Below are 27,374 nucleotides of genomic sequence, written 5' to 3' on the forward strand. Positions count from 1 at the left end.
ATTAAAGATACTGCATATCCAGAGACCAAACGAACTCATGAACATATTTGGTGCATTGGGCCAGCTGTTACAGAGCAAGTCAAGAAAGAAAATCTCAGAACTGCTTTTAGTTCCTAGAAACAGCATGAGAAGGGCCAGAATCGCTCTCTTGATCAATACTTTACGCCATAATATGCTGTGCATGCTGTTGTGGAATGGCTTTTTCTCAGAATTAATAGTTCTCTGCTTGTGGCACTATTATAGCAAAACAGAAGACCAGTGAAGTTTGACTGAGCAAGTGAACTGTACCTGAAGTGCTTCACAGAGAGTCAGCTACTTATCGAAAGACAAAAGGAGAACTGCTAGGAGTGTGAAACAAAACAAAAAAAGGCGAAATGGAGTAAGCTATTGTATTAACTGAGAAAAAGCCACAGTGTGATGTAATATTTTCACAATGAAAGGTGCTTTTCACTAGTCCATAGATCCCTGAGGGCTGCGTGAAATTACGCTAAAATGAGGAAGCAGAGAAAAGCATTTTCAGAGTTCATCTAGGCTGTGCAGATCAAAGAAATTCACTTTTTCTTTGATTGTGAAAACAATTTGTTGTCAAGTTATCCTTGTTAAGACTATTACTTTGTGTTTTTACTACTCTGATCTGAGGGCAAACCATTCAGTTGGTGTATATATTATATTGGTGTATATAGTATATATTATAAAACATTCAGACACCTTCAACACTCACATTATCAAAGTTTATTCGCCAGTTTACAAAATGGTAAAAAAAAATATGACAAGAACTGTCCGAACAAATTCATCTTGATAATGTCAGATAACTTTGATGGAATGGATGGAAGGAATGGAAAGGAATGGATTACAATCAACCAATCAGCTGGCAGCTGTTAAATTTAAATACACAATTAGATAATTCCAATGTAGGTCAACCAATTGCGAAGCAACACTTCATTTTGTACAGTCTGTGGTGTAAAAGGTCGCATTAGCGATTTTTATAATTAAATAATCAGCAAAAACAAGCAAAACATACATTATATATATATATATATATATATATATATATATATATATATATATATATATATATATATATATATATATATATATATATATATATATATATATATATATATCCTTACCGCACATCCAGGACACAAAGCTCCTGTTCTACCACATCCCAAAGATGCTCTATTGGGTTGAGATTATAGTACAGTGAACTCATTGTCATGTTCAAGAAACCAATTTGAAATGATTCGAGCTTTGTGACTAGTGCGTTATTCTGCAGAGGATGGGTACATGGTGGTCATAAAGGGATGGACATGGTCAGAAAGAATGCTCAGGTAGGCCGTGGCATTTAAACAATGCCCAATTGGCACTAAAGGGGACTAAAGTGTGCCAAGAAAACATCCCCACACCATTACACCACCACTACCACCAGCCTGCAAAGTGATTACAAGGTATAATGGATATATGTTCTCATTCTGTTTACGCCAAATTCTGACTCTACCATCTGAATGTCTCAACAGAATTCGAGACTCATCAGACCAGGCAACATTTTTCCAGTCTTCAATTGTCCAATTTTGGTGAGCTTGTGCAAATTGTAGCCTCTTTTTCCTGTTTGTAGTGGAGATGAGTGGTACCCGGTGGGGTCTTCTGCTGTTGTAGCCCATCCGCCTCAAGGTTGTGCGTGTTGTGGCTTCACAAATGCTTTGCTGCATCCCTCGGTTATAACGAGTGGTTATTTCAGTCAAAGTTGCTCTTCTATCAGCTTAAATCAGTTGGCCCATTCTCCTCTGACCTCTAGCATCAACAAGGCATTTTCGCCCACAGGACTGCCGCATACTGGATGTTTTTCCGTTTTCACACCATTCTTTGGAAAGAAATGGTTGGGCATGAAAATCCCAGTAACTGAGCAGATTGTGAAATACTCAGACCGGCCCGTCTGGCACCACCAACCATGCTACGCTCAAAATTGCTTAAATCACCTTTCTTTCCCATTCTGATATTAAGTTTGGAGTTCAGGAGATTGTCTTAACCAGGACCACACCCCTAAATGCATTGAAGCAACTGCCATGTGATTGGTTGATTAGATCATTGTATTAATGAGAAATTGAACAGGTGTTCCTAATAATCCTTTAGGTGAGTATATTGAACAATGGTTCTTGGGGCTTGTTATGTAGTACAACCACAAAAATGTCTTAATTTTGTTGTTTAATGAACAAAATTAAAGACAAACTGGGTACAGTGAATGGTGACTTATTATTTTTTGTTATTTTTCTAGCGCTGCTGATCAATAATGTAGGTGCTTCAAACTGTTCATGCAGGGAATGTGAGAGTCAGGAATGACATGCCAATAATTGTGCGGTGGGAGACTTTATTCTCCCCCCTGGAGAAGCAATGTCAAGAATCAATCTCCATTTATCACCAATCAATAGACTTGTCTTTACAACTCACAAAAGAATTAATGGGACACCGACCCGCCTGTAGCATGTGTAAATATAGCACAACACAAACTGACAGTTTCTCAACAGGAAAAAGGGACCCGAGGTAAACAAAAGCTTTGACTGCATGACGGCAATAGAGACAGGCCGATCAACATTTTGAGAGGTCAAAAGCGGCTAATGATTTGCAATAAATATGATTAGCAATGAACTGTTTTGACAACACTGAGTCTTAATGAGAGTGAAGGTTTATTCAGTGGCTAGTTCTGATTGACGTTTACTTCCTTTTAGTAAAGCATTAGCTTTATGAAATACACTACATCAGTTGTTTGAGGGGTCTATGAATTCACATATTTGGAAGAGAATTTCAATCAATCTATAGGCAATTGACCTTTAGGAAACGGCTTACAATATACTGGGTTAATAAAATAAGAATATGCCACGTTTACTCTGTATTCATGTTGTTTACATGGTTTTAAAAGGGAAAGTTTCAATAAATGATTCACTACAAAAATGTAATGCGGTGTAACCATAAAGTAAAGTAAACAAAAAAGTTATTGAATATATATTTTTCAAGGTACAATTTAAATTGCAAAATTAATAATCTCTTAGACTTTAAAACAAAGCTGTGTATTTTTAAATATGACTGCTAAGTGAATTATGGTGATTCTGAATTGAAGATCACTTAAAAGCTTGAGACGGTGAGAGAAAAGAGGGGTTGGAAGCATTGGAGACAGGGATACTCGCTGTCCATAGCCATGGAAACCTGAAGTTTCTCCTGCATGGCCTTTATCAAGATAACAATCTTGTGGGTGTGTTGCTATGGCAACAATCCAAGCCAGACGAGCCAGCTGCATTTTTTTTTCCCCCATGGAACAACAACACACTTCAGACGCTTTGGGCCGTCGTTACATACCCAACCAACAGTACGGCTAATGACCAGAGACAGTGGCTTCACAAAACTGGGGCAAAGGCTGAAATCAACACACCCAAAGACCACCTAATATGACAGTGAACACTGTAACTGTGATAGGTGTCTACACTGTAACCCATCATAGGTTTACTGTATTTAAAGATCAATTGATTTATTGAATTCCTATTCCAAATATGTGAATGCAAAGACCCCTTATTTGACTGATGTAGTGCATTTTATAAAGCCAGTACTTGTGATGGATGGATGGATGGATGGATGGATGGATGGATTTCCAACATGTCATCCCAATCCTTGCCACAAGGTTAAGACTTTTCTTTAAAGCTTCTTGACTGTAATAAGCATGTCCCTTTCAGACAGCCCCAGTGGAGCACTGCTATTCTGGGCCAAGGTAGGCGGGTGAGCCCCTGGCTTCAGTCAGGGTCCGACACATACGTATTTGCAGAAGGCCTTGATTACAGTCATCCAATTCAGGGTCATTATTGTAATCGCTAGTCAGTGTGGGTATGGAAAAACAGCGTACTTGATTAGTACCACTGAGCTACCAATTATGTGCATGATTAACAGGGTTAATTAGCAGTGTAGAAGTAAATGCGTAAATGGAACAGACTTTGATCAACTTTATCCAGGAGGATACAGGTCTGGACTAGCTTCGGGAACTGGGCCAGGATGTCACAGTGAACAACTGAACGCCAGTGTTTTTAATCCCACATCTGTGCACCACACAGTACAGTATATTCCAGCTGTTCTCCAGACACATTCAATGCAACCAGATACGGACTGAAAGAATGCAACCTGTGTAATTCACACATCACTAGCGTTGTCCTTGCAACTTACTGTGACAACCATGACTGTGGTGAGAGAATAAAAGGCTGAGTGAGAAAGCAATGAAGGCAGATGAAGAACATAAAATATGAACACTGGGGACTAAATGAAGGACAATCCACAGCTGATGAAAGTCGAAAAACAAAATGTACTGCTTTTTGGCTGGATGCACTGTATATTTGTTTGCCATTCTATGATTTCACAATTTTGTTTTATTTGATGTACAATATATATGTACAATTTAGATGATGTACAAATCTCATAAATTAAATTCTTCCTGTAAAAGAACTTGTGATGTTAACTTGTTTTTTTCCCCAGGCTGTAGGGCCTGTACTCTCAGAAAAAAAGGTACAATGCTGTCACTGGGGCGGTACCCTAAGGTACAAAAGTGAAAAGGTACATCTTTGTACCTTACTCACCCCTAAATGGTACATATAAGTACCTTAAAAGGTACATATTAATACTTAAAGAGTGCAAATTAGTACCTTAAAGGTACATAGTAGTACTTTAAAGGTACATATTAGTACCTTTTCAGTTTTATACCTTAAGGTACCGCCTCAGTGACAGCAGTGTACCTTTTTTTCTGAGAGTGTGTACTATGTGTTCATAATTTCCTTTTGACTTTGTATTAAAAATGTGAAACTTCCTTAAGTAAAACTCATATGAGCTATCGTTTTAAAAAAAAAATCTCATTCCAGAGTGCAGAGTTTAAGGTGCAATGCAGATAAGCGATCAGGTTGTTTATGCCTGTCTCGTTATATGTCGGCTTATAGACATAGATGCACATAAACCATCCCAGCCTTACAAATACCCACGATGCAATTTCACGGGACACTGTCACATGACACTCAAATTAAATTGAAAAAAGCAGTTGTCCATTTATTTGCCGTGGACAGTTGGTACAGTATATTGAATTAAACATGCCTCCATGGTCCTATTGTGCTCGAGGAATACTGCAGTAGAAAGACATAATCTGTCTTTGGGGAAATATAGAGATTGCAGTGTGGGTCTTCCTCTAATGACACAATGCATTGCAGCAATGGGAAGAGAGAAAGTGTGAATAGATTACAGGCAGCTCACCTTCCAGCTCTCAAATGTCTCAGGAGCACTTTAGTGTGAAAATGCAGACTCATTCTGAAGCATAAATTAACCCTATAAAGTCTGAATTCCTAAGGCCTCTAGCTGAACTCCACACTTTGCTGAAAAACATGTTGTTGAAAAACACAATCTTCTTGCCTTCCACTCTCTGATTTATAGTTCATCAGGCCTTTCAGTAATTCAAAAAATGTCCACCGTCACGGTGCGATATGTCTTTTTGCTGTGAAATCTTTAATGATTTTTAAAAAGTAATAACTTTTATATCATTGTAACCATTTCAAAATGAATATTTACTGGGTTGAAGCTAATTAAAACAACAGAGCTTTGATCAACCAAGCATTTTGATTTCTGTCATGACAAGTGTCGGAGTGTATGGTAATGGGTATAACAATTAGCTAGGTTTCCATCCTATTTGCATTTCAGTTGATACATCGTATCAGCCGATACGAAAACATGCGCATAACGACGGAAATGCATTTCCCCAATAAATTCTTTGATGCGCATTCAAAAGAAATGCGCAATATAACAGCATAACTGTTTTACTAGCTAGTGGAAAAATCCTGTTTGCAAAGCATCTGAAATGCTGTTTCGGTCATTCAGAAGTCTGTTGTCAAAGATGCTTGGTACATTTCCCTCCAGGAACTGTCTTACAAGACTGCGTTCCCAAACAGCAGCATCTGCCTCTTCACCATCGCAGACTGATCTCATGAAATGTATGACATGCCAATTCGTATGCCATTTTGGCGTGCTATCAAGACGCATACTCTCTTTTTAGCGGGTTAATTAATGCAATTTCATTTATTTCACAACCCCTAAACCTACCCATGACACAAACACACGCTGCCCCAAAACCTACCCATGACAAGAAACATTCTGCATTTTTACATTTTCAAAAAAACATAATTTAGTCTGTTTATAAATCCATTTACGTTGTGGACACACACACACACACACACACACACACAATGGTTGTTTCGTCATAGACATTCATGCGGAATCACGCAGCGTAGATATACACGCTGAGATGATGGTTCGTTTCGACGTAGACATACACACGGAACCACACGGTGTAGACATACACACGGATAGCTCAAAATGCGTACAGATAACACTTGGCTTTAGAAAATGGCGTGTATGTTTATGCAAAGTCATGGTCATGTTGGCCATCACAAGTTTCTCTGAGATGCCAATCATTTATTATATATGAAAATGATTATCCTATAGCTTCTCCAATGTTTCTTAGTTATTTCTCAGTTTTTTCTAGTTTATTAGGAAGTGACGATTATGTTTTCTTCACGCATAAGGTGCTACACTGCTGGTGCTTCTGCTACTTGCTACCAATACATACACCACACACTGCTAGAGCTGCACCGATTGATTGGCCAGGGATTGGAACTCCGATTTTTAGCCGATCCGTCAACATGCGCTACCGTTACAGCCATGCTCGCGCTCACAGCCAAATGCAAACATGTCGTTGGCGTGGACGTTTTTTACTGTAAGCGAAGAAGACACTAATTATGCCATTTTTTAAAAACTTGACAAACCTTCAAACCTAATTAGACTCTAACTCCATGACCATTTGGAACATGCCCAGTTTAAAGAAGGTAGTAAAGATAAAATGGATAAAGCTGGCCAGAGCTGAGAGCCAGCCACAGATCAGCAGCCTCTCCTATCTTTCCTTGGCATAACCAGCAAAAAGACCAAAGCATTTACGAAGAAAATTAGGAGTTCATTGCACTGGATGGCCAGCCGAACGCAAAAACCGTCATTTCATGAGAATTTACCGTTTCCATTGAGAAAACTGTCACATCATAAACACAGACACTCAAAGGTCTTCACTGCAATCTGTAAAATAAGAGTTTGGTTTAATTTTTTTTTTAAATGAACAGAATATATTAGGCTAGATTACCTTCATCTGTATGTAATAATAATACGTCTCTAATAATAATTATGCCTAGATGGTTGATTATTTTTTACTTGATCTTTTTTTATAAACAATGTTTTCTTTTAAACAGCATACAGGCTTTAAATGTTTATGTATTCTTTACTTATAATGATTATCATTACAAATAATAAACGTAAAAAAATAAAATAAAAATTGTTAAATAAAAAAGATATAAAAAACATCTAGCTGTGGTACTGAAATTTATGGAAGCCTGTTTCCGCCACTAAATAAAAAAGAAAAAAAAAGAAAATGCGACTTTTTATCTCAGAATTCTGACTTTTTTTCCTCACAATTGCGAGTTGTAAAGTCAAATTTCCATAATAACACATCAGAAATATGAACGTTGCCAGCTCACATCCGTTCTGTTTCAGTGCCAAAGCTTGCACTTAAAATCCCTCTCAAGAGCGCGTTTGCTCAGAGATATTAATGCCATTCAGATAATAAGACAATCATTCCATCATTATCAGCTAAAACTACAGTTAAAATACTTATTGTGTGTTCACGACACAAAATTTTTACTTTATATCACGCAATTGTGACTTTATATCTCAGAATTCTGACTTTATGGAGGCAGCTGGAGGCATATCGTGTGGGCGGAGCTGCACAAAGCGGGGACATCCTCAAGCGTGGAGAAGAAAACGTTACTCTAATAAACCATGGTTATCAATCAGATTCAACTAATGCATATATGATCAAGAATCAGATCCGGAGGCTGAAATAAATTGAACAAGAACAGCAGGGCGTCCGTCTCTGTGGTATGTACTGTATTTAGTGGCCTGTCAACATTTGTGTGTGTTTACTCGCAGTTTATGAGGACATGATTTGACTCAACTTTAGCAGTAGCAAGCAAAACAGTTTTGCACGTCAGACTAGTGTCACGTTATACATAGAACAACAATGGAGTAACCGTTAGCGCATTTGAATGAAGAAGCACGCTATGTGAGAACGTCCCCTAGGTTTAAAGGGATACTTCACCGCTTTTTCATATTAAACTGTGTTATTCCCTTAACTAAAACGAGTTGATACATACCTCTCTCGTCTCAGTACGTGCACTTAATCTCTCTGATGTGCGGTGATGATCTGATAGCATTTAGCTTAGCCCACTAAGCCCAGTTCATTCACTATGGTACCAAAAAGAGATCAAGTTAGAAGTACCAAACACCTCCATCTTTTCCCTATTTAAATACAGTTACATGAGTAGTTGAACGATCAAGTATGGTGACAAAATAAAACAATGTACTTCTCTAATCGGATTAAAAAGAAGAACTATAATGAATGGCGGATTAGCACTTCTGAGAGTACTTCGGCTTGGCGCAGTAAAAAGTCCCGGCCGAAACATCTTTCCTCACACCTCCCCCTCACTCTCTCATTTCTGTCAACAGGGAGATGTGAGGGAAGATGTTTCGGCCGGGACTTTTTACTGCGCCGAGCCGAAGTACTCTCAGAAGTGCTAATCCGCCATACATTATAGTTCTCCTTTTTAATCCGATTAGAAACGCGCCACGTTTTATTTTGTCACCATACTTGATCGTTCAACTACTCGTGTAACTGTATTTAAATAGGGGAAACGTGGAGGTGTTTGGTACTTCTAACTTGATCTCTGTTTGGTTCCATAGTGAATGAACTGGGCTTAGTGGGCTAAGCTAAATGCTATCAGATCGTCACTGCCTGTCAGAGAGATTAAGTGCACGCACTGAGACGAGAGAGGTATGTATCAACTCGTTTTAGTTAAGGGAATAACAGTTTAATATGAAAAATCAGTGAAGTATCCCTTTAAGTTTGGGTGGTTTTACAATAAACAAACTGACACCTATATTGGTCAGCTAAACAAATGTATTTAAACACACACCATAGATTGCATGCTCCATTGATAAATTAACTGTAATGTTACACGATCGTGTTGTTTACTGATGTTTACTTATGCGATGATAGCCAACATAGACATTTGAAAAAAGCAAAGTTTCCAAAGCAGGACCGTTAACCTTTATCGCTGGGACCGCTCCGTCAAAAACAGACTTCTTTGGTAACTGTTGATTTTGTGAAGTACTGAGACAGCAGTGTCCAAGGAGATCCACCTTTGCAACACGACTGAAGCGTGATGTTTTGATGCTTCCCGTCATTTCTGCGTTCAAATCGGTTCAAATGCAGCGCTGCTATATATAAAACTTTGCTTCAGAAGGCCTTTAACCCCCCAGAGATGTGTGGGTCAGTTATATGATGATAGATGAACTTTTATGTACTTCAAAAATGGCCCAACAATTCACTGCCATTATAATGCTTGGAAGACCCAGAGCATTTTTTTAATATAACTCCTTTAATAAAACTATTTTATTTATCTGAAAGAAAAATATACACTTAGAATGGCTTGAGGGCGAGTAAATCATGAGCAAATTTTCCTTTTTGTGTGAACTAACCTTTTAAATGCTAGACATCGTATTGTAGGCTACAGGTGGGAAACATTTATTGAATAGGAACAACTATCAGAGAAAAACAGGTATTGTAGATTAACAACATGTTCATCTATCATCATATAACTGACCCACACATCTCTGGGGGGTTAAAGGCCTTCTGAAGCGAAGTTTTTATATATATATATATGTGTGTGTGTGTGTGTGTGTGTGTGTGTGTAAGTCTGATTGTATTTGTCTAAAATAAGAAATATATATATATACACCTAGGATGGCTTGTGGGTTCATTTTTGAGTGAACTAATCCTTTAACCCTGTAATGCCTGACAAAAACCTTAATTAAAAATTAAATCAGAATCAAAATCAGAGAAGTCAAATTTTAAGTATATTGAACCTTTAGACAATTAATGGCCCAGCAATTCACTGCCATTATAAAGCTTGAAAGCATATTAAGCAATAGTAAGCCAGAGCATTTTTAATATAACTCCTTTAATAAAACTATTTATTTGTCTGAAAAAAGAATGTCAAATTTTTAAATCATGAGCACCCTTTAAATGCTTGACATTGTATTGTACAGGTGGGAAAATGTATTGTATAGGAACAACTATCAGAGAAAAACAGGTATTGTAGATTAACAACATGCAGATATGTGTAACATGCATACCAAGGTCATGAGCAGTGTTAGAAGAGCTGTTTTCTCTTACTGTGGAGCACCAGGCAATCTGCCGAAAGTGGTTTTATAAGCAACTGAAAGCAAGTTACACAATTCTCTCATTATCTGTCGTCATTTCATATCAAGAAAGAAAGAAAGAAAGTTGCTTGACTTGCATGCATTCCATAACGTCACATCAAGGTTTCGGTTGATGTGATTTCACTTCCCTTTACAGCAAGGCATGTTTAGTTACACAATTGCACTGGTAGCCTACCGTGGTACTGTTTTGCTAGAGAACAGAGAACGCATATGGAGTTTGATAACTTACAGATCTTTCTCAACATTTAAGGCACGTTCCTGTTCAGATCATGTGGTAGGCTGCTTATGTGGGTTTTGAGACAGTCACATTAATGACATGAAGCATATCGCTCCCCTCCCTTCTTTTAGTCTCACAACATGACCTACATTGCGTTAGTAATTATGTTGGCTACTCTACGTGACAGTAAGCTAAAGCTCGCACTTATCCTGGGCTTTTAGAAAGTTTAGCGCCTTCTTTCCAAACTGATTTTTGGCATTTATTCAACGGCCATTTAGCCAAAGGTCACACATTGTTTCATTTAGCCTCCAGTAGCGTTGTGTGGCGCGTAACCGTGAGCATATCTGCGTCTCAAGCGATGTCCGAATCGTTTCGAGTCGACTCTTTTGATTCGTTTCAATGATAACTGAAAATGTACGGCTCGTAATGATCCGAGAAGTGGTTCGACAGTAAAAACATTTGGAGTAAAACTAACCGACAGTTTCATAAACGCATAGAACAGAATTTTTATTTTAAATTAATAGGTTATGCTAATTATTCAGGTTCTACATATTACGTTGCAGGGGACACGGAATTGCTTTAAAATCAAACTTCATTTGGGAAAAAAAAAATAGCAAACTATGCCATTGACTTCATTATTAATATTATTGGAACAGTTATTGCATGCAATGTCATGCTAGAAAGTAGTGACGCGATGACGCAATTAGCTACGCCTACGTCTTTCTGTCATTAAAAGTTGAATCTGTGAATATCGAAGAGCTGTTCAAAAGAACCGAATCTCGGAATGGAGTCGGACTTTCCATCATCTCTCAAGCTCAGCATTAGTCATGTGCTTATAGGCTTATTTAATGGCGAGGCAAGTAAACTTAGATAGTTTTACAAAGCACTAAACGGCTGGTTTATTATATAAAATAAAAAATAAAATAAAAAAGTCAGACATTTTCATACACGTCCTCCTTCACTTACCTGCGATGTCCCACAACTGTAGCCGCACTAGTGTTTTGCTGTCCCAGTGGAGGACTTTTAGTGCAAAATCCACGCCTATGGTCGCTCTGTAGTGTTGCGAGAAGAGTTGATGCACGTATCGTTTGATGATGCTCGTCTTTCCCACACCAAGTTCCCCGATCACCAAAACTTTAAACAAGTACTCCTTACACTCCGACACAGACCCGCCTGCCATGCTGCCAAATGTCAGTTATGAGAGAGGAAAGTTTTGGCAACTTTAAGCAACCACTTCCTCTCTACTCCCTCAGACAGTTTGGAGAAGTGCTTTGGGTTCGGGGACTAGAAAGTATTCAAACAGAAAGCACACGCTCCCTCTCCTCCCACCGGACAACCACCTGATAAGTCATAGGACCCGGAAATATCACGCCTCGATTGGATTGCTTTGCTTTTCATCCGCTTGGGCTTTAGGGTCAAAGAAATAAAGAACACACACAGTCTCACGCGCTGCAGTCTGGTGAGTCGTGAACGTTTAATTAAGAAAACGGTTGGATTTTAACGTGCCGTTCTTTAGCGCGAGGCTCGACTGCAAAGATTTCGTAACATTCCATTTAGTGTGATCAAAAGCAGAGATGAAAAAAAAAAAGATTTAATAAAAACCTGATGCACACCATTTAGACTGCATAAAATACACTGCATTTGTGGTGTTAGAAAATGTTGCTTTATGAAATAAAAAGCACGTAGGCTACATTAAAATCCCATTTCAGAAATATTAAAGATAATGATACCATGTAATAACTAAACGGATTCTAAACGGTTCCTCAGTTCGTAATAGTCTATTAAAGTAACCACTTGTATTTGAAATTAATAAAGCACAGTGTAGGCTATACAAATTCTAAATGCAAAAAGCACCAAGCACAAAGACTTTTCGTCTTTCAAACGGAAAGGTGGTGATGAATAAACTAAAGACAACATTAGATATAAAATATTTATTTTACAGCATGATTTGTCCTGGCAAAAAGAGCATTTCCCTCATTTTTTAGTTTAACCATGTAAACAGGTGATCTGTCAATTAATTTACATTAAACAAATGATTCTGTTCCAAACAACTTACACTAAAAGACCTAATATTACAATCCATTTTAACAATTACAATATGTAAGATATTCAAGAATATTGTTCTTTTGAGAGTTGCATTCTAATAGTCCTGTGAAACTTAAAGCGTTACAGTCGCAAATTCATGTGATAATCCTACGCAAGATTGGCAGTAAATGCTACAAGTTACCACTAGAAGCAACTACTCATAGGTACAATTTAAAAATGGAACATTTAAAAGTTTGTAAAAGTTGCTGAAAAGTTACTCCAGCTTCAGTGCCACCATATACGTCCCTTTATCACAAAGAGCATGTTAGAAGACATTGTTTTTTAAAACTTACAAATATCAAACATTCTAATCATAGAAACATATAGCAGAAATACAAAGACACCATCTGTGTGGAAAACAATAGATGGCAGAACAGTATACAAACGTTTGAAAACATTGCTTCCTTTTTCCAAGGATGAGTTCACACATGACACAGTTTGCCTCGTCTTCACATTTAAGCTAAAATAGTATTCTATACCTAACATTACAATCAGCATTCTTGCCTTTGACTCTAAGCAGAAGCACTGAAACTTACATTTGGGAGCCACGAGGAAATCAGAAAATACCTTAGCTGGGAAACTCCGCGTTTACTCATCTAGTCAACCAAGTGAGGTTTATTGTGCACACGTGGTTTCCTTGTTTCACTCCGACTTGTCCACGGTCCCTGAAGACTGTATAAAACTTGAAGTCAGATACTATAACCACATAACCGCCTGATATGAGATGTGATTTACCTGTATGCATGAGTTACTTATGTCTCGGTGCTTTCTACATCCAAAAACCCTCATTTATCCCATCATTGACTATTTGCTAGCAATTGCAAGTACACTTTTTATTCAGAACCAAGTCCAGCTACATTGTTCAAAAGCACTAAATCCCAGAAGGTGTGTCTCATCCTGCTAAGAGTGTAATAGTAAAGCAGCAAGCTGGCATTATCACTCCTGGACTGTTGTGATGTCATTTGCCAGCGGATTTCGGGCACAGCAACACAATAATATTTGGCACTCCAACTTTCTGCAGTATTTTGTAAAACGGAGGCTGCCAGCACTGCCTTGGAGAAAAATATTCCCAACAGGATGTCCCATTTGTTAATTTTATGGTCCTTCTTGCTTTTCCGAAAGCATTTTGACAGAGACTTGCGAAGATAGCCGAGTAAGCAAGCAAATGATATCCTGCAGTGATTGAATAATAAACAGCGCTGTCCTGAGCGTGTGCTTTTACAGTGTAAAAGAGCTCTGTTTTGGGGTGTAGTTCATATTTTGAGAAAAGGGAGGGTTGTTATCAGAGCCGGGGGATCCGGGAATGGATCCCCCTGAACGAAGTGAATCCCTGAAGGGGGAAGGTGGAGTGAGCAGAGTCAGCTTACTCTGTGCCAACTCTTCCTCCACACCTTCCTCTTCCTCCTCTTGTGTGGCACTCTCACACAGAAACCCCTGAATGAGGTCAAGAGCTTCCATTTCAGAACCTTCCACAGGGAACGCCTCCCCCTGCAAGGGAAGAGGCAGCTGATTGGTAGACAATTTATAGACGATGGGGCTCGACTTGTTGCCCGTGCTGATTACAAATTGGTCAAAATCAGGAACTGTAGAGCTCAGAGTGTCCACCAGCCCCCCTTGAGGACAATCAGTGCTGTGGTCTATTAAATTAGGGGGGGAATAGGAAGGTGGTACCAAGCCCTCCTGGGTTGTGGGATGTTGGGGACCCCCATCGTGCCCCTCGCTGAGATTGTAGAGTTCCTTGTCTTCGGGCTGAGAGCCATTGGGGGCTGCGTTGAGACCAGCATCATATTCAGACTGGGGGGGTTGTGAGGCATTAGTTAGGGGACGTATGACCGCCATCTGACTCTGGCCGACCGCTTGCCTCCTCACATGCACAGACAGTCTGTGGAACACACTCGACCCCCTCCCCTGGGGTCTGGCACCTGATTCAGACCATGACACAGACTTTCCATTAGGACTATGAATGAAACAGAGACCCAATGTTATTCCCATGGAGAAACACCAGAATGCGACACAGAGACAGAGAAGAACATGACAGAAATATGATCATTATGCATATCATCATTCGTACAATTGATACAATTATCAGCCATAAAACTCATGATTAGGGTTAGCACACGATGCGTAACTCAACATTGTTAATTCATGAAGTCGTTGACAGAGACCTCCCTCAAACATGCTAATTGCATATGCTCATAATGACCTGCTGACAGAGCATTATGAAAGCCACGATGGCTCATTCTCTGCCATCCCTTCACTGTACTGCTCTGCTCAACCTGAACATCATGCAGTATGAATAAGGGCTTCATGGAATTCCCCTCAGTTTCAGATCAAGTGGCCTTGCTGTCCGCTCTTAGTGTAATTAAGTTAACCGGACAGAGAGGCCTCAGAACTGAAAGCTGCATCAGAATCAAGGGGCGTTCACACTGACAACGATTTGCTTTAGCAAACTGGAAATCACTAGACTCTGTAAACTCAGCCTGATCTGCCAGCGATTTGATTTCACTCTGCAGCTCAGTCTGGAAACCTGTACATTTATTTCAACGGCTTCTGTTACACTTTATCCACCTGGCGCGCTATTTGAGGATTTAACACAAGGTCGTTAACCACGCCACGTTTGATCACGCCTCTTGTGGTCTGATAGGTTGAAGGACTATGCAAGTGCATACAGAGTCATTTGAATTATGTTTGTTTATCACGTCTCTTGTGGTCTGATTGGTTGAAAGACTATCCAATTGCGTACAGAGTCGTTGGAATTATGCTCATTTATCACGCCTACTGTGCAGTAGAAAATACAGAGCAGACTCCCCAGCCAGTGTTTAATCTTAAATTGAGCTTGGTCTGGTGATAGCCAGACAAGGAAGTCACTCTTTTTTAATGAGAGTGGATAGACTCTGGCGATACCATGTGGGTGTGTACAGTGATGCGTCTATTTAGAGAAAAGTATATGCAAATGAGCAGCGACTCAATGTACGAAATACCAACGTGTTTATGCAAACGTTTCGATTTATGCATATGAGCAGCACCTGAATGCAGTTACCAACAACCACTAGTGGAAGCAAGTAATTGACAGTGCAATTGAGTGTCGACTCAATGTGGTGATAACCAAGCGATGTGTCAACTTTAAGAAAAAAGTATGTTTATGCAAATGAGCAGCACTTTGATGTGCCAACTACCAATGGCAGTTACATTTATGCAACTGAGCATTAACTCCATGCCATGACCAGCGACTACCAATGGGAGCGAAGTTTATGCAGACATTTACTTTCAGGCAAACAAGCAGCCACTTGACATGTCGGCTAATTAATATATATATATATTTATATTTATGTACATTAACATAAACTCAGTGTGGCATCTAGTAATGTGTCGATGTTGAAAGTAGTTTACAGTAATGCAAATAAGCAGCAATGCATAATCGTTCATCTTGTTTATTATATGATGCACTGCAATCTACTTTGATCTATACACAAATGTCACTTTAATGTTATTTTAATTGTGTAATGTTACTTTTTAGCAGCCAGATTCCTTATAAAAATAAAATTGCTGATCTTTATTTAATCTTATTTTTGCTGGTAACACGTCTCATTTGTGATTCGATTTTTTAAAGCTCACTATTAACTTCCAGCAAAACATTACGGCAACCTCCAGTGATAAACTCGTTGTCAGTGAGAACGGGACATTAGAAGGGAATAGGATATGAGAGCTACAGCCTCAGAGAACTGGGTTAAATTTTTAGTCGGGGGAAGGTTTGACAAGGGGGGGAGGAGGCACATTGAGAAGTGGGTTAATACTGAGGAGGAGGAGAGAGAGGGACTAAGTGGATGGGTAGTTTGATGAAAATTAGGTTACATTTTGGAAAAAGGATTCAGCACAGATAGAGGACGACCGAACAGTGTCAGTCCCTAGCGAAATGCTACGTACATACTCTTGGTTTGCAGCAGGTAGAAAAACATGGGAGAGACAACTCAAATACACACACATGCTAGAAAGAACACTTTCAGTGCTATCACTGCAGTCCAACTTGTTGGTGTGCTACTGAGAAAGAAATACTATTATTTTATTTCCATACGTTTCATAGCCTGTATGTGCATTTAGCTGATATTTCAGAAATGTGACTCAAACCTATTATTAAGTGTCACTCACTTGGTGCTGCCGGTCGCATTGTTGTTGTTCTTCTTCCTGCGAAACATGTTGAGGATGCTGTTGCTCTGGCAGGGAACTGCCTTCCCATCGCCCACGTGCATACGAACCACGTCTGAGGTCGTGAAGGCGCTGCGTACGTTGCGCTCTGGCTTGGCGATGATGATGTACATCTTGGGTGTGAACATGCAGCCCAGTGCTACGGTCACACTGAGACTGACGGAGAAGGAGGTGGTGATGATCTTGTAGTTGGAGCCAAAGTAGATAGGAACAAAAGCCAGCCAGATAATGCAGGTGGTGTACATAGTGAACGCGATGTATTTGGCTTCGTTGAAGTTGGCCGGCACATTGCGGGTCTTGAAGGCGTAGTAGGTGCAGCTCATGATGAGCAGGCCATTGTAACCCAGCGGGGCCACTACGCCCACATTACTTGTGTTACAGATTAGGTATACCTCCCTGATGCTGGGGTAGCTTTTCACTGGCTCGGGGGGTTCCAGCACAATCAGCGTGACCTCCACAGCCAACTGGAGACTAATCAGGACGAAGGCGATAACGACCTGGGCCCAGGCACTCATGAATCTGGGCTTGCGTGTGCAGATTTTCTTCTTGCTGCCGGCCAGGATGCGCGCAATGCGGTTGGTCTTGGTTACGAGGGCGGAGTAGCACATGGCAGACGACAAGCCCACCAGGAGGCGCTGCAGGTAGCAGGAGATCACAGTGGGACGTGCAATGAGTGTGAAGGGGCAGATGTAGCCAAGGAAGATACCCGCCAGGATGATATAGCAGAGCTCGCGGCTGGAGGACTTCACCACCGGCGTGTCACGGTACTGGATGAAGATGAAGGTGACGAACAGCGTTACCAGGATGCCGAAGCAGGAGAACACCACTGCTATGATGGACTCCACACAGCTCCACTCTAGGTATTTGAGCGGAAGAGGCTTGCATTCTGTAAAAAAAAAAAACAACCAGAAAGGAAGTCACGATGGATGGAAAATAAATGAGTAGCAAATAAAGAATTGGAAAATATTCTACAAAGATTGTAGCAGTAATATGTGGTTTATTTATTATGCATGCAAGATGTTTTGATAACATTGGATCAGTGATGAAGAAAAATCTTTAAAAAATCTAGTTAAAAAATATTTTTGTCCGGACCACTATCGTCAAAGATTGACAATTTGCATACAGTTTGGACTGGCGGTATGGTTCTGTTCTGGGCAAAAACTGCCTGTCCATTCATAGCTTGGATAAGAGTAGTGAGAGCATCGAAAACCCCCTTTAAGGTAACAGAACGGAATCTACATAAATGTATTGCAGATATAATTAATGTTCAATGATTTAAAATCTAACATGGTACTAGAAAAATGAATGATTCGTAGAGGAATATCAAAACTCCTGGCCAAGTCCTTAATGGACAGGAGGAAGAGCTGGGGATGGAGGAGGCTAATTAGCTCCTGAAAAACACGATAAGCTACTAATAATACTGATAGTCCTTATATATGGATGCTGCGATAGGCGTCGTATTCCTAGGTAGTAGGGGATCGGCGGAGAATCAGCTGATGCGAACCTGACTTATGTGACCTGCGCTAGAACGCTATGCTTGATGTTGGTTTCATATAGTTAAACTCAGAAATGACTTTCAAGAAAAGGTTCATTGATATCATTGATATTAAAATTAAAGTGTCTTTTTTTTTCATTTTGTAATGGCTTTTTATATTAGGATAGCTGAAGAAATTAAAACGTGCAAGTTGTCTGTATACTAATTTTATGTACACATACCGTTCAAAGAGTCAGTAAGATTTTTCTTGTTAAATAAATAAATTATTTTATTCAGCACAGATGCATTGAAATGTATCAAAAGTAACAGTAAATACTTTTACATTGTTACAAAAAAAAATCTATGTCAACTAAATACTTATTTTTTTAACATTCTATTCCTTAAAGTATCCTGAAAAATTATTTATCACGGTTAACTTTCCACAAAAATATTAAGAATGTGAATATTAGAATGTGAAGAAATTTGTTTTAAATTTGACACTGAAGAATGGAGTAATGGCTATTGAAAATTTAGATTTCACATCACAGGAATACGTTTTAAAATATTATTATTTTTTAAAATATATTCAACTTGAATTTCTACTGTAGGAATTTAAAAATAGTTGTTTTAAATTGTAGTAATATTTCACAATTTTACTGTTTTTTTTATTATTAAATAAGTGTTGTCTTAGACTTTAAAGACACATGAAAATGATAAATACATTTTAAATATATATTTTGAATAAATTATTCGGTGCACATTTCTTGCTATGCTAATTCTCTATGACAGCTTTCTATACATCTCTGAAGGGTCTCTCCTTCTAGTTCACTATGACTTGAACTCAGATCCGTCTGTCTCTCTCTAGTAATCAGAATTCCCTGTTGCTGCTCAGGTTCCGTGGTGAAACTGTTGAGCCTGACACACGGCTGCTGGGTACTAATGGGATTCCAACCTCACCGTTATCCAGCTCTGCTCGCTGCTGCAAAGAGCTGTCAAAATAACGCGCGGCTCACAGCCCAGAGGGAGAGAAAGTGTTGGGTAGGGATGATGCGAAGGGCATAGAGAGGAGTGATAGGAGAGGAGCCAGCAGGAGAAATGGGCTGAACAGAATATAAAGCCCTAGATGTTGCCAGAATACAGCAAAACAAAATTCTTAATGAAATAGTGGTCTAAGTATTTGAATTAAGAGCCATTTAATAGATGTGTGGATAACTGTGAGGCTGAATTATATGTAAAAAATAGTCTCTTACCTGCCAGTTCGTCATCAGGCCACCAGCCCAGGTCACAAGCTCTGCAGGTGAATTCATCCTGAACGTATTCATTATCTTTACACGTAGTGCAGATCCAGCAGCAACTCACTTCACCTTTACGGATCACCTACAGTCAGAAAAACCAGAGATCTTACACTGATGCCAGATATGCAGTGGTGTAAAATATTTAAGTAAATGTAATTAGTTACTGAACTTAAGTATATTTTTGGCTACTTTGTAGTTGTACTGGGTATCAAAGAAATTAGCAACTTTTATTCTCTACTTGACTACATTTTTAAACAAGTAAATGTACTTTTTACTCCAATACATCTGTTTTGAGTAATGAAATTACACATACATTTTGCATGGCACCTAACTTTTTCTGCAGCAGTTTGTTTCTGCTATAAAGAAGCGATTTCGCCATCTAAGGACATTAAAGGTACTATATCTTGTGCGATTTACATTTACTCACCCAAACTCATCAAGGCTATACTTTACATCAGGGTTTCATAAACTCGGTCCTGGAGGACCACTGTCCTGCAGAGTTTATCAAACACACCTTCCTGTGATTTTTCTAGTGATCATGAGTACCTTGATTAGCTTGGTCAGGTGTGTTTGATTAGGGTTGGAGGACAGCAGCCTTTCAGGGCCGAGTTTGAGGAACCTGCTTTACATGGATGCGAGTGCTTTAGCAGGTAGTAGATAAATCGCACGTGTTTGATTTATGAGATGAGTTCAAGACTGCAGTGCTAGAAGGCTTTGACTATTTTAATTAATTAATTATTAATTAATCATTAATTATTTTATGTATGCTATATTGACAAGACCCTTTTGAAGGATATTGGTTTACTTATGGCCTTTTTGTGCGCTTGAGTTTAACTAAGACATGAGAGTTTGTAGACGTTTAAGAGGATGTTGCGTTGAACTTGATTTATTGCAATATTGAGGTGTTCAGTTTTATTTTGATTTTAGAAAATAAACATGATTTCTCATCTTACAAATCAATTGTTTCTTATTTTCACTGGCACGTCTCCCAGGTGTCAAGGACTAGTGCATCGTTAAACCTATATTCTGTATGAGTAAAATCAGATACTTTAACACTTTTACTCAAGTTGTATTGGAATTGGCGACTTGTAACTTGTAATGGAGTCATTACGCTGTAAGGAATCGGTACTTTTACTCAAGTATGGTTTTCAGGTCTTCACACCTCTGCAGATATGGTAATGCTTTACAATTCTGCAGGTGTTAATAGTTAACCTCAGTTCATTCATCTCACACTAACTAACAATGGAAGCTTTTATCTATATATTGCTATTAATATTCAATAGGTACAGAAAGTATTCAGACCCCTTTAAATATTTCATTATTTGTTATATTGCAGTCATTTGCTAAAATAATTTAAGTTTTTTCTTATTAATGTACACACAGCCCATATTGACAGGAAAAACACAGAATTGTTGACAGTTTTACATATGTATTAAAAAAGACAAACTGAGATATCACATGGCCCTAAGTTTTCAGACCCTTTGCTGTGACACTCATATATTTAACTCAGGTGCTGTCCATTTCTTCTGATCATCCTTGAGATGGTTCTACACGTTCTACACATATACATTTGAGTCCAGCGGTGTTTGATTATACTGATTGGACTTGATTAGGAAAGCCACACACCTGTCTATATAAGACCTTACAGCTCACAGTGCATTTTAGAGCAAATGAGAATCATGAGGTCAAAAAGGAACTGCCTGAATAACTCAGAGACAGAATTGTGGCAAGGCACAGATCTGGCTCAGGTTACAAAAAAAAAAAAAAAATCTGTTGCACTTAAGGTTCCTAAGAGCACAGTGGCCTCTATAATCCTTAAATGGAAGTCGTTTGGGATGACCAGAACCCTTCTTAGAGCTGGCCGTCTGGGCAAACTGAGCTATCAAGGGAGAAGAGCTTTGGTGAGAGAGGTAAAGAAGAACCCAAAGATCACTGTGGCTGAGCTCTAGAAATGCAGTCGGGAGATGGGAGAAAGTTGTAGAAAGTCAACCATCACTGCAGCCCTCCACCAGTCAGGACTTTATGGCAGAGTGGTCTGATGGAAGCCTCTCCTCAGTTCAAGACACATGAAAGCCTGCATGGAGTTTGCTAAAAAAAAAAAAACACCTGAATGACTCTCACCAAGATGGTGAGAAATAAGATTCTCTGGTCTGATGAGACCAAGATAGAACTTTTTGGCCTTAATTCTAAGCGGTATGTGTGGAGAAAACCAGGCACTGCTCGTCACCTGTCCAATACAGTCCCAACAGTGAAGCATGGTGGTGGCAGCATCATGCTGTGTTTTTTGTTTTCAGCTGCAGGGACAGGATGACTGTTTGCAATCTAGGGAAAGATGAATGCAGCCAAGTACAGGGATATCCTGGACGAAAACCTTCTCCAGAGTGCTCAAGACCTCAGACTGGGTTGTTCACCTTCCAACAAGACAATGACCTGAGCACACGGCTAAACTAACGTAGGAGTGGCTTCAAAACAACTCAATAACTGTTCTTGAATGGCCCAGCAAGAGCCCTTACTTAAAGGGTTACTTCAGCGATTAGCATATGGCTTTGTATCAGTAGAAACCCTGGAGAATATTCAAATTATTGTGCTTTCCCCCCTCATATCTCCCTGAGACAAGAAATTTATGCATTTTATTTCTGGAAAAATTCCTCCTATGATGCAAAATGACGATTTTTGCATCATAGGAGGAATGTTTGCCCAGAGGCTAAAGACTACAGCCAGCAGAGGGAGCCATTTCCGCATGTTTTAAATCTGCGCATGGGGGATGGGAGATTACACTCAGCTGGCAGGGAAAGCTCAGCTTGCAGACAGGATCATTTAAACGGAGCTATCGTGAGCAATGTAAGTCTTTTAACTTCTCAAATTCATTTCTATGAAAGTTAAGCTTGCAAAGGCATGAACTGAAAGGCGTGCCAGACTGAACTCGCGTTGTGAATGTATGCCGCGAATGTAGTCGCGATTCCCTCAGCTCTCATCACTCGTGCAGTTAGTGCTCAGGGCTGTGACACTCGCGCGGTGACTCACTCATTATATTGAACAGACACGTTCAGTTTTTAATTGTAGTGTCTTCTCTAACTTAGTCACAGTAATGAAGTTGGTGGTGTTGGGAATGGCCTCACAGGGCAGCGAAGCATTCTGGGAATTGTAGTCTTTCATCCCCATGGGACAAAAATACTTTTTCTGTCTTTTCTCAGTCTAGAAGATACCAAATTCAAAAATAATTTCACATTTCTACTGCATTGATGACCCAGTTTAAATACAGATTCATCTTCCCAGCGCTGAAGTACCCCTTTAAACCCAATTGACCAACGTTTACCATCCAACCTGACAGAACTGGAGAGAATCTGCAAGGAGGAATGGCAGAGGATCCCCAAATCCAGGTGTGAAAAACTTGTTGCATCTTTCCCAAAAAGACTCATGGCTGTATTAGATCAAAAGGGTGCTTTACTTAATACTGAGCAAAGGGTGTGAATACTTAGGACCATGTGATATTTCAGCTTTTTTATTTTTTTATTTTATTATTATAAATCTGCAAAAAAAAAAAAAAAATCTGTCAATATGGAGTGCTGTGTGTACATTAATGAGAAAAAAATGAACTGAATGATTTTAGCTTAATAAAGTACTTCCGTACCCACTGTATATAGAAAGTAGCATTAACTACTTTTTTTTAGGGTTTATGGGAGAGGGAAAAGTACTTCTTTTTTTTTAATTGTATGAAGATTTTAGTTAACTTAGTTAACTACTTAGTTAACTGTTTTTTTTTATAAATAATACACTGTTACATTAACTTCTTAATGAGTTTTTTTAGTAAAAAAAAGTAATATCTAAAAATCCTATAAATTATCAATTTTCGTAGAATATTAAAAAAGATTTTTTTTTTCACATTCTATAAACTTCTTTTTATTTTAAAAAAAAATTAAAAAAAATCTGCCAGTGCAGTAATAGTGTTGCTTTTTTTAAAAGTTTTTTTTTACTGCAAAATAGTTGTTGCTTTTTTTCATTTTTTTTTTCCAGTGAACAATCTTATTGCAAAGTGTTACACCAGATGTGTCAATTGACAAGTCAAGGGTAAACTGGAAACCATAATTCTAAAAAATGTCATTGTTTTCAAACTAATTTCCCATCCCCTTTTATTGGAAAGTCAAACGGAGAGTCCTGCTTCTAACTCACACCATTGGTTGAATCTTTCTGCATCAGGCTGGATGAGGAAAGACCAAATAATCAGAACAATGTATTGATAGCTCGGGAAAGGAACCTACTAATGTCTTAAAGTTCTCTCTGTATATTAATCTGGATAGTAGAAAGTATTTGAACAAAAAAATTGCACTCGTCAGCTTTAAAGTGCTTCCACTGTGAGTAAATTATTATACATGCATAATTATGGCAAATACACACCTTGATCTGTCCCTTGGAGCACGGTTCGCTGCAGACAGATCGGACCATCTCAGTGCGGTTCATCATGAGTTTGTAATCACTGATGCTTAGGAGACCTTCATGCCACGACCCCACATTAATGTAATCAAAGCGGCCCATCTCCTCCACATACTGTATATTCATAATGTCATACCTTAGATAGAAGAAAAAGTCAGACAGACAGAGAGGTAATGATATGGGTAGATTAAAAAAAGAGAAAGAAAAAGAGCAAGTCTTCCATAATAAGTAGCTCAGCATTGCTGAAGCCTCGGAACTAGCAAGAGGCAGAGTTCACACTTTTACCATGTTCACACATCCAAGTCTCTCAAACTTTGCATCCTCCACCTGGGATATGAATTCTTAACCTCTCGAGTGCTGTCCACTCATCCATACTAATGACACTCCCTATCTTACAGATGAGGCAAGTGTCACAAACGCACACATGTACACAAGGCAGTGGCAGTCTTGGCAGCAGTGGAGCTGTCATCTTTTGCTCGTGTATAGCCAGGGTGACAGGAGCTGACCGCATCAGGGTATTGGAGTGGAGAGGACTGAAGCATCTCCTTGAGACAGGCAATCTGTTCCACTCCAAGTCCATTACCATCCGATACGCACCTCTTTGCATGTGTTGGCTAGGGTGCCAAATCTAACCTGAAAGGGTGCATGATCAATTGTTGCCTTAGAGAAGGGCTAGGCAACTCTTGCCTTTGAGATCCTTTTTCCAGCCGTGTTTAGCTTCAGCCCTAATCAAACACACCTGAACAAGCGAACCAAGGGCTGCATCTGAAAACTTAGTAGCTGACTTGTTGCCTCGCTGCCTTATCATGCAATGACTTTGTATGCTGCGATTGTGAAGGAAGGTACCTCACAAAACAGATTTCGGACAGCAAATAGAGCAAGCTTTGGTGATAGCTAAGCAAATATTTAATTACTACAATAGTATTTTCTTGCTAGAAATTACATCAGAAGTGGAAAACGTTGGTAAAAAAAAAACATACATTTACACCAACTTTCATAACGTTCAACTTTATTTTTTGAATGGAAAGAACAGGATTGTGGGATATGAAAGGCAGGATAGCTAGAAAGCTACAGGCAGGTGTTTTTGATCAAGGTCAGAGCTAAACCCTTGATATGAGAGTGAGTATTTAAAAGTAATTTATTCAATCTGTTGACGTGATTTCCCCTGAAACGGCTCCAGCTGTTAGTAGCTCCTCCCCTTTTTTGAAACGGCCAATAGCGTTTCGTTAATATACAGTTTGACCCGCGCTGTGTCTGTAGTCTAAATTTAGACCAGGGCCGTGGGTGTGTTCGCGCTGCCGCGGTGTGTGAAACTAATGTAAAACCAGACTACATTCGCCTCAACTGAAAGCATATTTACACTCAATCGTTTCCTATTGCAAATATAGTGTGCTATGTGCCTTTGACCATGTAGAAATTAGTAAATGTGTGAACAAATTACCGATTCAGTAATAGCCGCAGCTTCAGCAGTGTAGGAGGCGGGCTTTAGATTCTAGAGAGCATTTTGATTGGACAGAAGATTTGATGAGAACGTGAAGTCTGCGATGATGTCATCAAAATCTGAGATTCGTTTTAACGGAAGTGGGAGACTGTAAATTTTGAATGCTTATATCTCCTAAATGCAAATTTTGTCATTGTTTTGGAACACACCAGCTTATTAATAACTTTAAGGCTAACACAGTCATACTAAAAGCTAAACAAATTCAAATTCCTTTAAAATGGTCGATGTCACATTGGCCATTCAGGTATTAGTTGTAATACTGAGTTTAAACTAGCTCTGTTCCAAAACCCAGTGAGCTGGCTTTGTACATAGGCAGTTGCCTTCTAAGGCACCTTTCTAAAACCAATTGAAATGTTAGATTTGGGACACTCTACATAGGCAGCAGTTCCTACCCCAATCGTGTGTGCTGTGTTATTTAGCTAAACTAGTGTGATACTTTAAGCATAAATATATGCAACACAAATATTGGGTTAAACAGTTAATTTTAGTTTTAAATTATAAGCTGGTCGAAGGTGGTATCAGAGTCTGATGATCAGGCTTGTTTTACAGCATCTTTGGTCACTTGTTAGACTGAAGGACCAGTTGCCCGTCACGTTAAATCTACGTTAAAGCTAAACAACAGTTTAGTCTTTTCAAAACCAGCTATGACCAGAGCTATGACCAGCTTAAGCTGGTATAAATATTTGATTGTTTGTTTTTTCAGCAGAATTTCAGCACATGCACTAGTGGCTGGGTTAGCATATTGCTAAGCTAACAGCATGTTGGCCTACTTTAAACAGTCCAATTTTATTTACTGTGAACTATTTTTAGTGACAATTTTCAGTTTAAAATACGTGTATTTATAATTAGTATATTTCCAACTTTCTTCACCATCGTTCCAGGAGCACCGCAATATGACTTGAAAGGGTACTTTACTACACTTTACTCGATTAAAAGGGCAGGTATAGCTTACAAGGGTTTGGAACAGAGCACTAGTACATTGTTAGTACATTCTTCTTGTCATTTACCTCCCAGGTGAGTCTCCGTTTACATCAAAGTAGATTTCCTCCCCGGACACGCCAGCAAAGGAGGTCTTGAGTATATAGTCCAGCAGCTTACTGCCGTCAATGGGATCCATTGCCTCACATAGGCCAACGTGGTCTGGGCACAGCTCTTTGTGCATATCATGAAGGCCATGAGCCATTGCATAAATCGCATTGATCACAAAGCCCATCTTGCTGTCCTGGACATAGTTGTCTTTCAAGCTCTCATTTCCTGTCAGGGGAAAAATTTAAACCAGTGTGAGCAAGATTAAAGTACGGACTTTTGTCATATTTGTGCCACTCTGCCTCCATCCATCCAGGAGTTTTATATTTCTTTATCTGTTGGAATTGCAAGCAATTTAGCAGATAAAAAATTCTGATGCTAGAAGAATTAAATTATAAACCAAGTACAGCCAGAGGCTATGTGCTGTCAAAATATAAACCAATATGTTTGCAAATTTTCTCATTATTATAGACTGACTAAAGGCAGAATGTCACTGTGTCTTCATGCTATATAGAATTTTATGCCCCTAATATTAAAATATGATCACATTAAGAGAGTGGCACTGAGAAGAGAGTGAATAAAGGGAAGGAGAGTCCTGCTGGCAGGCTGGCAAACTACATGCTTTCACTTAGTTTTATATCTATTCAGCCACTGGACAAAAGCCAAATTCATAAGCCAGATGATGGAAAAGCCATTCCAGTGCTACATTCGAGGGAGATCAGAGGCAAGAAATAAAATCAGAGATTCATCAAA

General features: G+C 39.1%; 2 protein-coding genes and 1 long non-coding RNA gene across 4 annotated transcripts in view; 1 reads left to right on the plus strand and 2 right to left on the minus strand.

Annotated features, from left to right (window-relative positions):
- rab32a (RAB32a, member RAS oncogene family) overlaps positions 1-11,935 on the minus strand; it is a 24,989-nt gene extending 13,054 nt beyond the window's left edge. Inside the window, exon 1 of the mRNA XM_067417627.1 lies at positions 11,573-11,935. Within this exon, the coding sequence (XP_067273728.1) occupies positions 11,573-11,786 (214 nt within the window). The 5' untranslated portion in view covers positions 11,787-11,935. The remainder of the gene's footprint in view (positions 1-11,572) is intronic.
- The window catches only part of LOC137041395 (uncharacterized), a 17,895-nt gene continuing 2,449 nt past the window's right edge, over positions 11,929-27,374 (plus strand). The window contains exon 1 of the long non-coding RNA XR_010898085.1: positions 11,929-12,065. This is a non-coding gene — a long non-coding RNA (uncharacterized lncRNA). The remainder of the gene's footprint in view (positions 12,066-27,374) is intronic.
- grm1a (glutamate receptor, metabotropic 1a) overlaps positions 12,523-27,374 on the minus strand; it is a 43,344-nt gene continuing 28,492 nt past the window's right edge. Inside the window, exons 5-9 of one of the 2 annotated variants that reach the window (XM_067417625.1) lie at positions 26,603-26,849; positions 24,059-24,230; positions 19,619-19,745; positions 16,838-17,780; positions 12,523-14,648 (exon numbers count right to left, since the gene is read on the minus strand). In XM_067417625.1, the coding sequence (XP_067273726.1) occupies positions 13,910-14,648; positions 16,838-17,780; positions 19,619-19,745; positions 24,059-24,230; positions 26,603-26,849 (2,228 nt within the window). In that variant the 3' untranslated portion in view covers positions 12,523-13,909. The remainder of the gene's footprint in view (positions 14,649-16,837; positions 17,781-19,618; positions 19,746-24,058; positions 24,231-26,602; positions 26,850-27,374) is intronic. The other variant, XM_067417626.1, reaches the window with a different exon arrangement.

This window comes from Pseudorasbora parva, chromosome 15 (genome assembly GCF_024679245.1).
Source record: "Pseudorasbora parva isolate DD20220531a chromosome 15, ASM2467924v1, whole genome shotgun sequence".
Classification (NCBI taxonomy): Eukaryota; Metazoa; Chordata; class Actinopteri; order Cypriniformes; family Gobionidae; genus Pseudorasbora; species Pseudorasbora parva.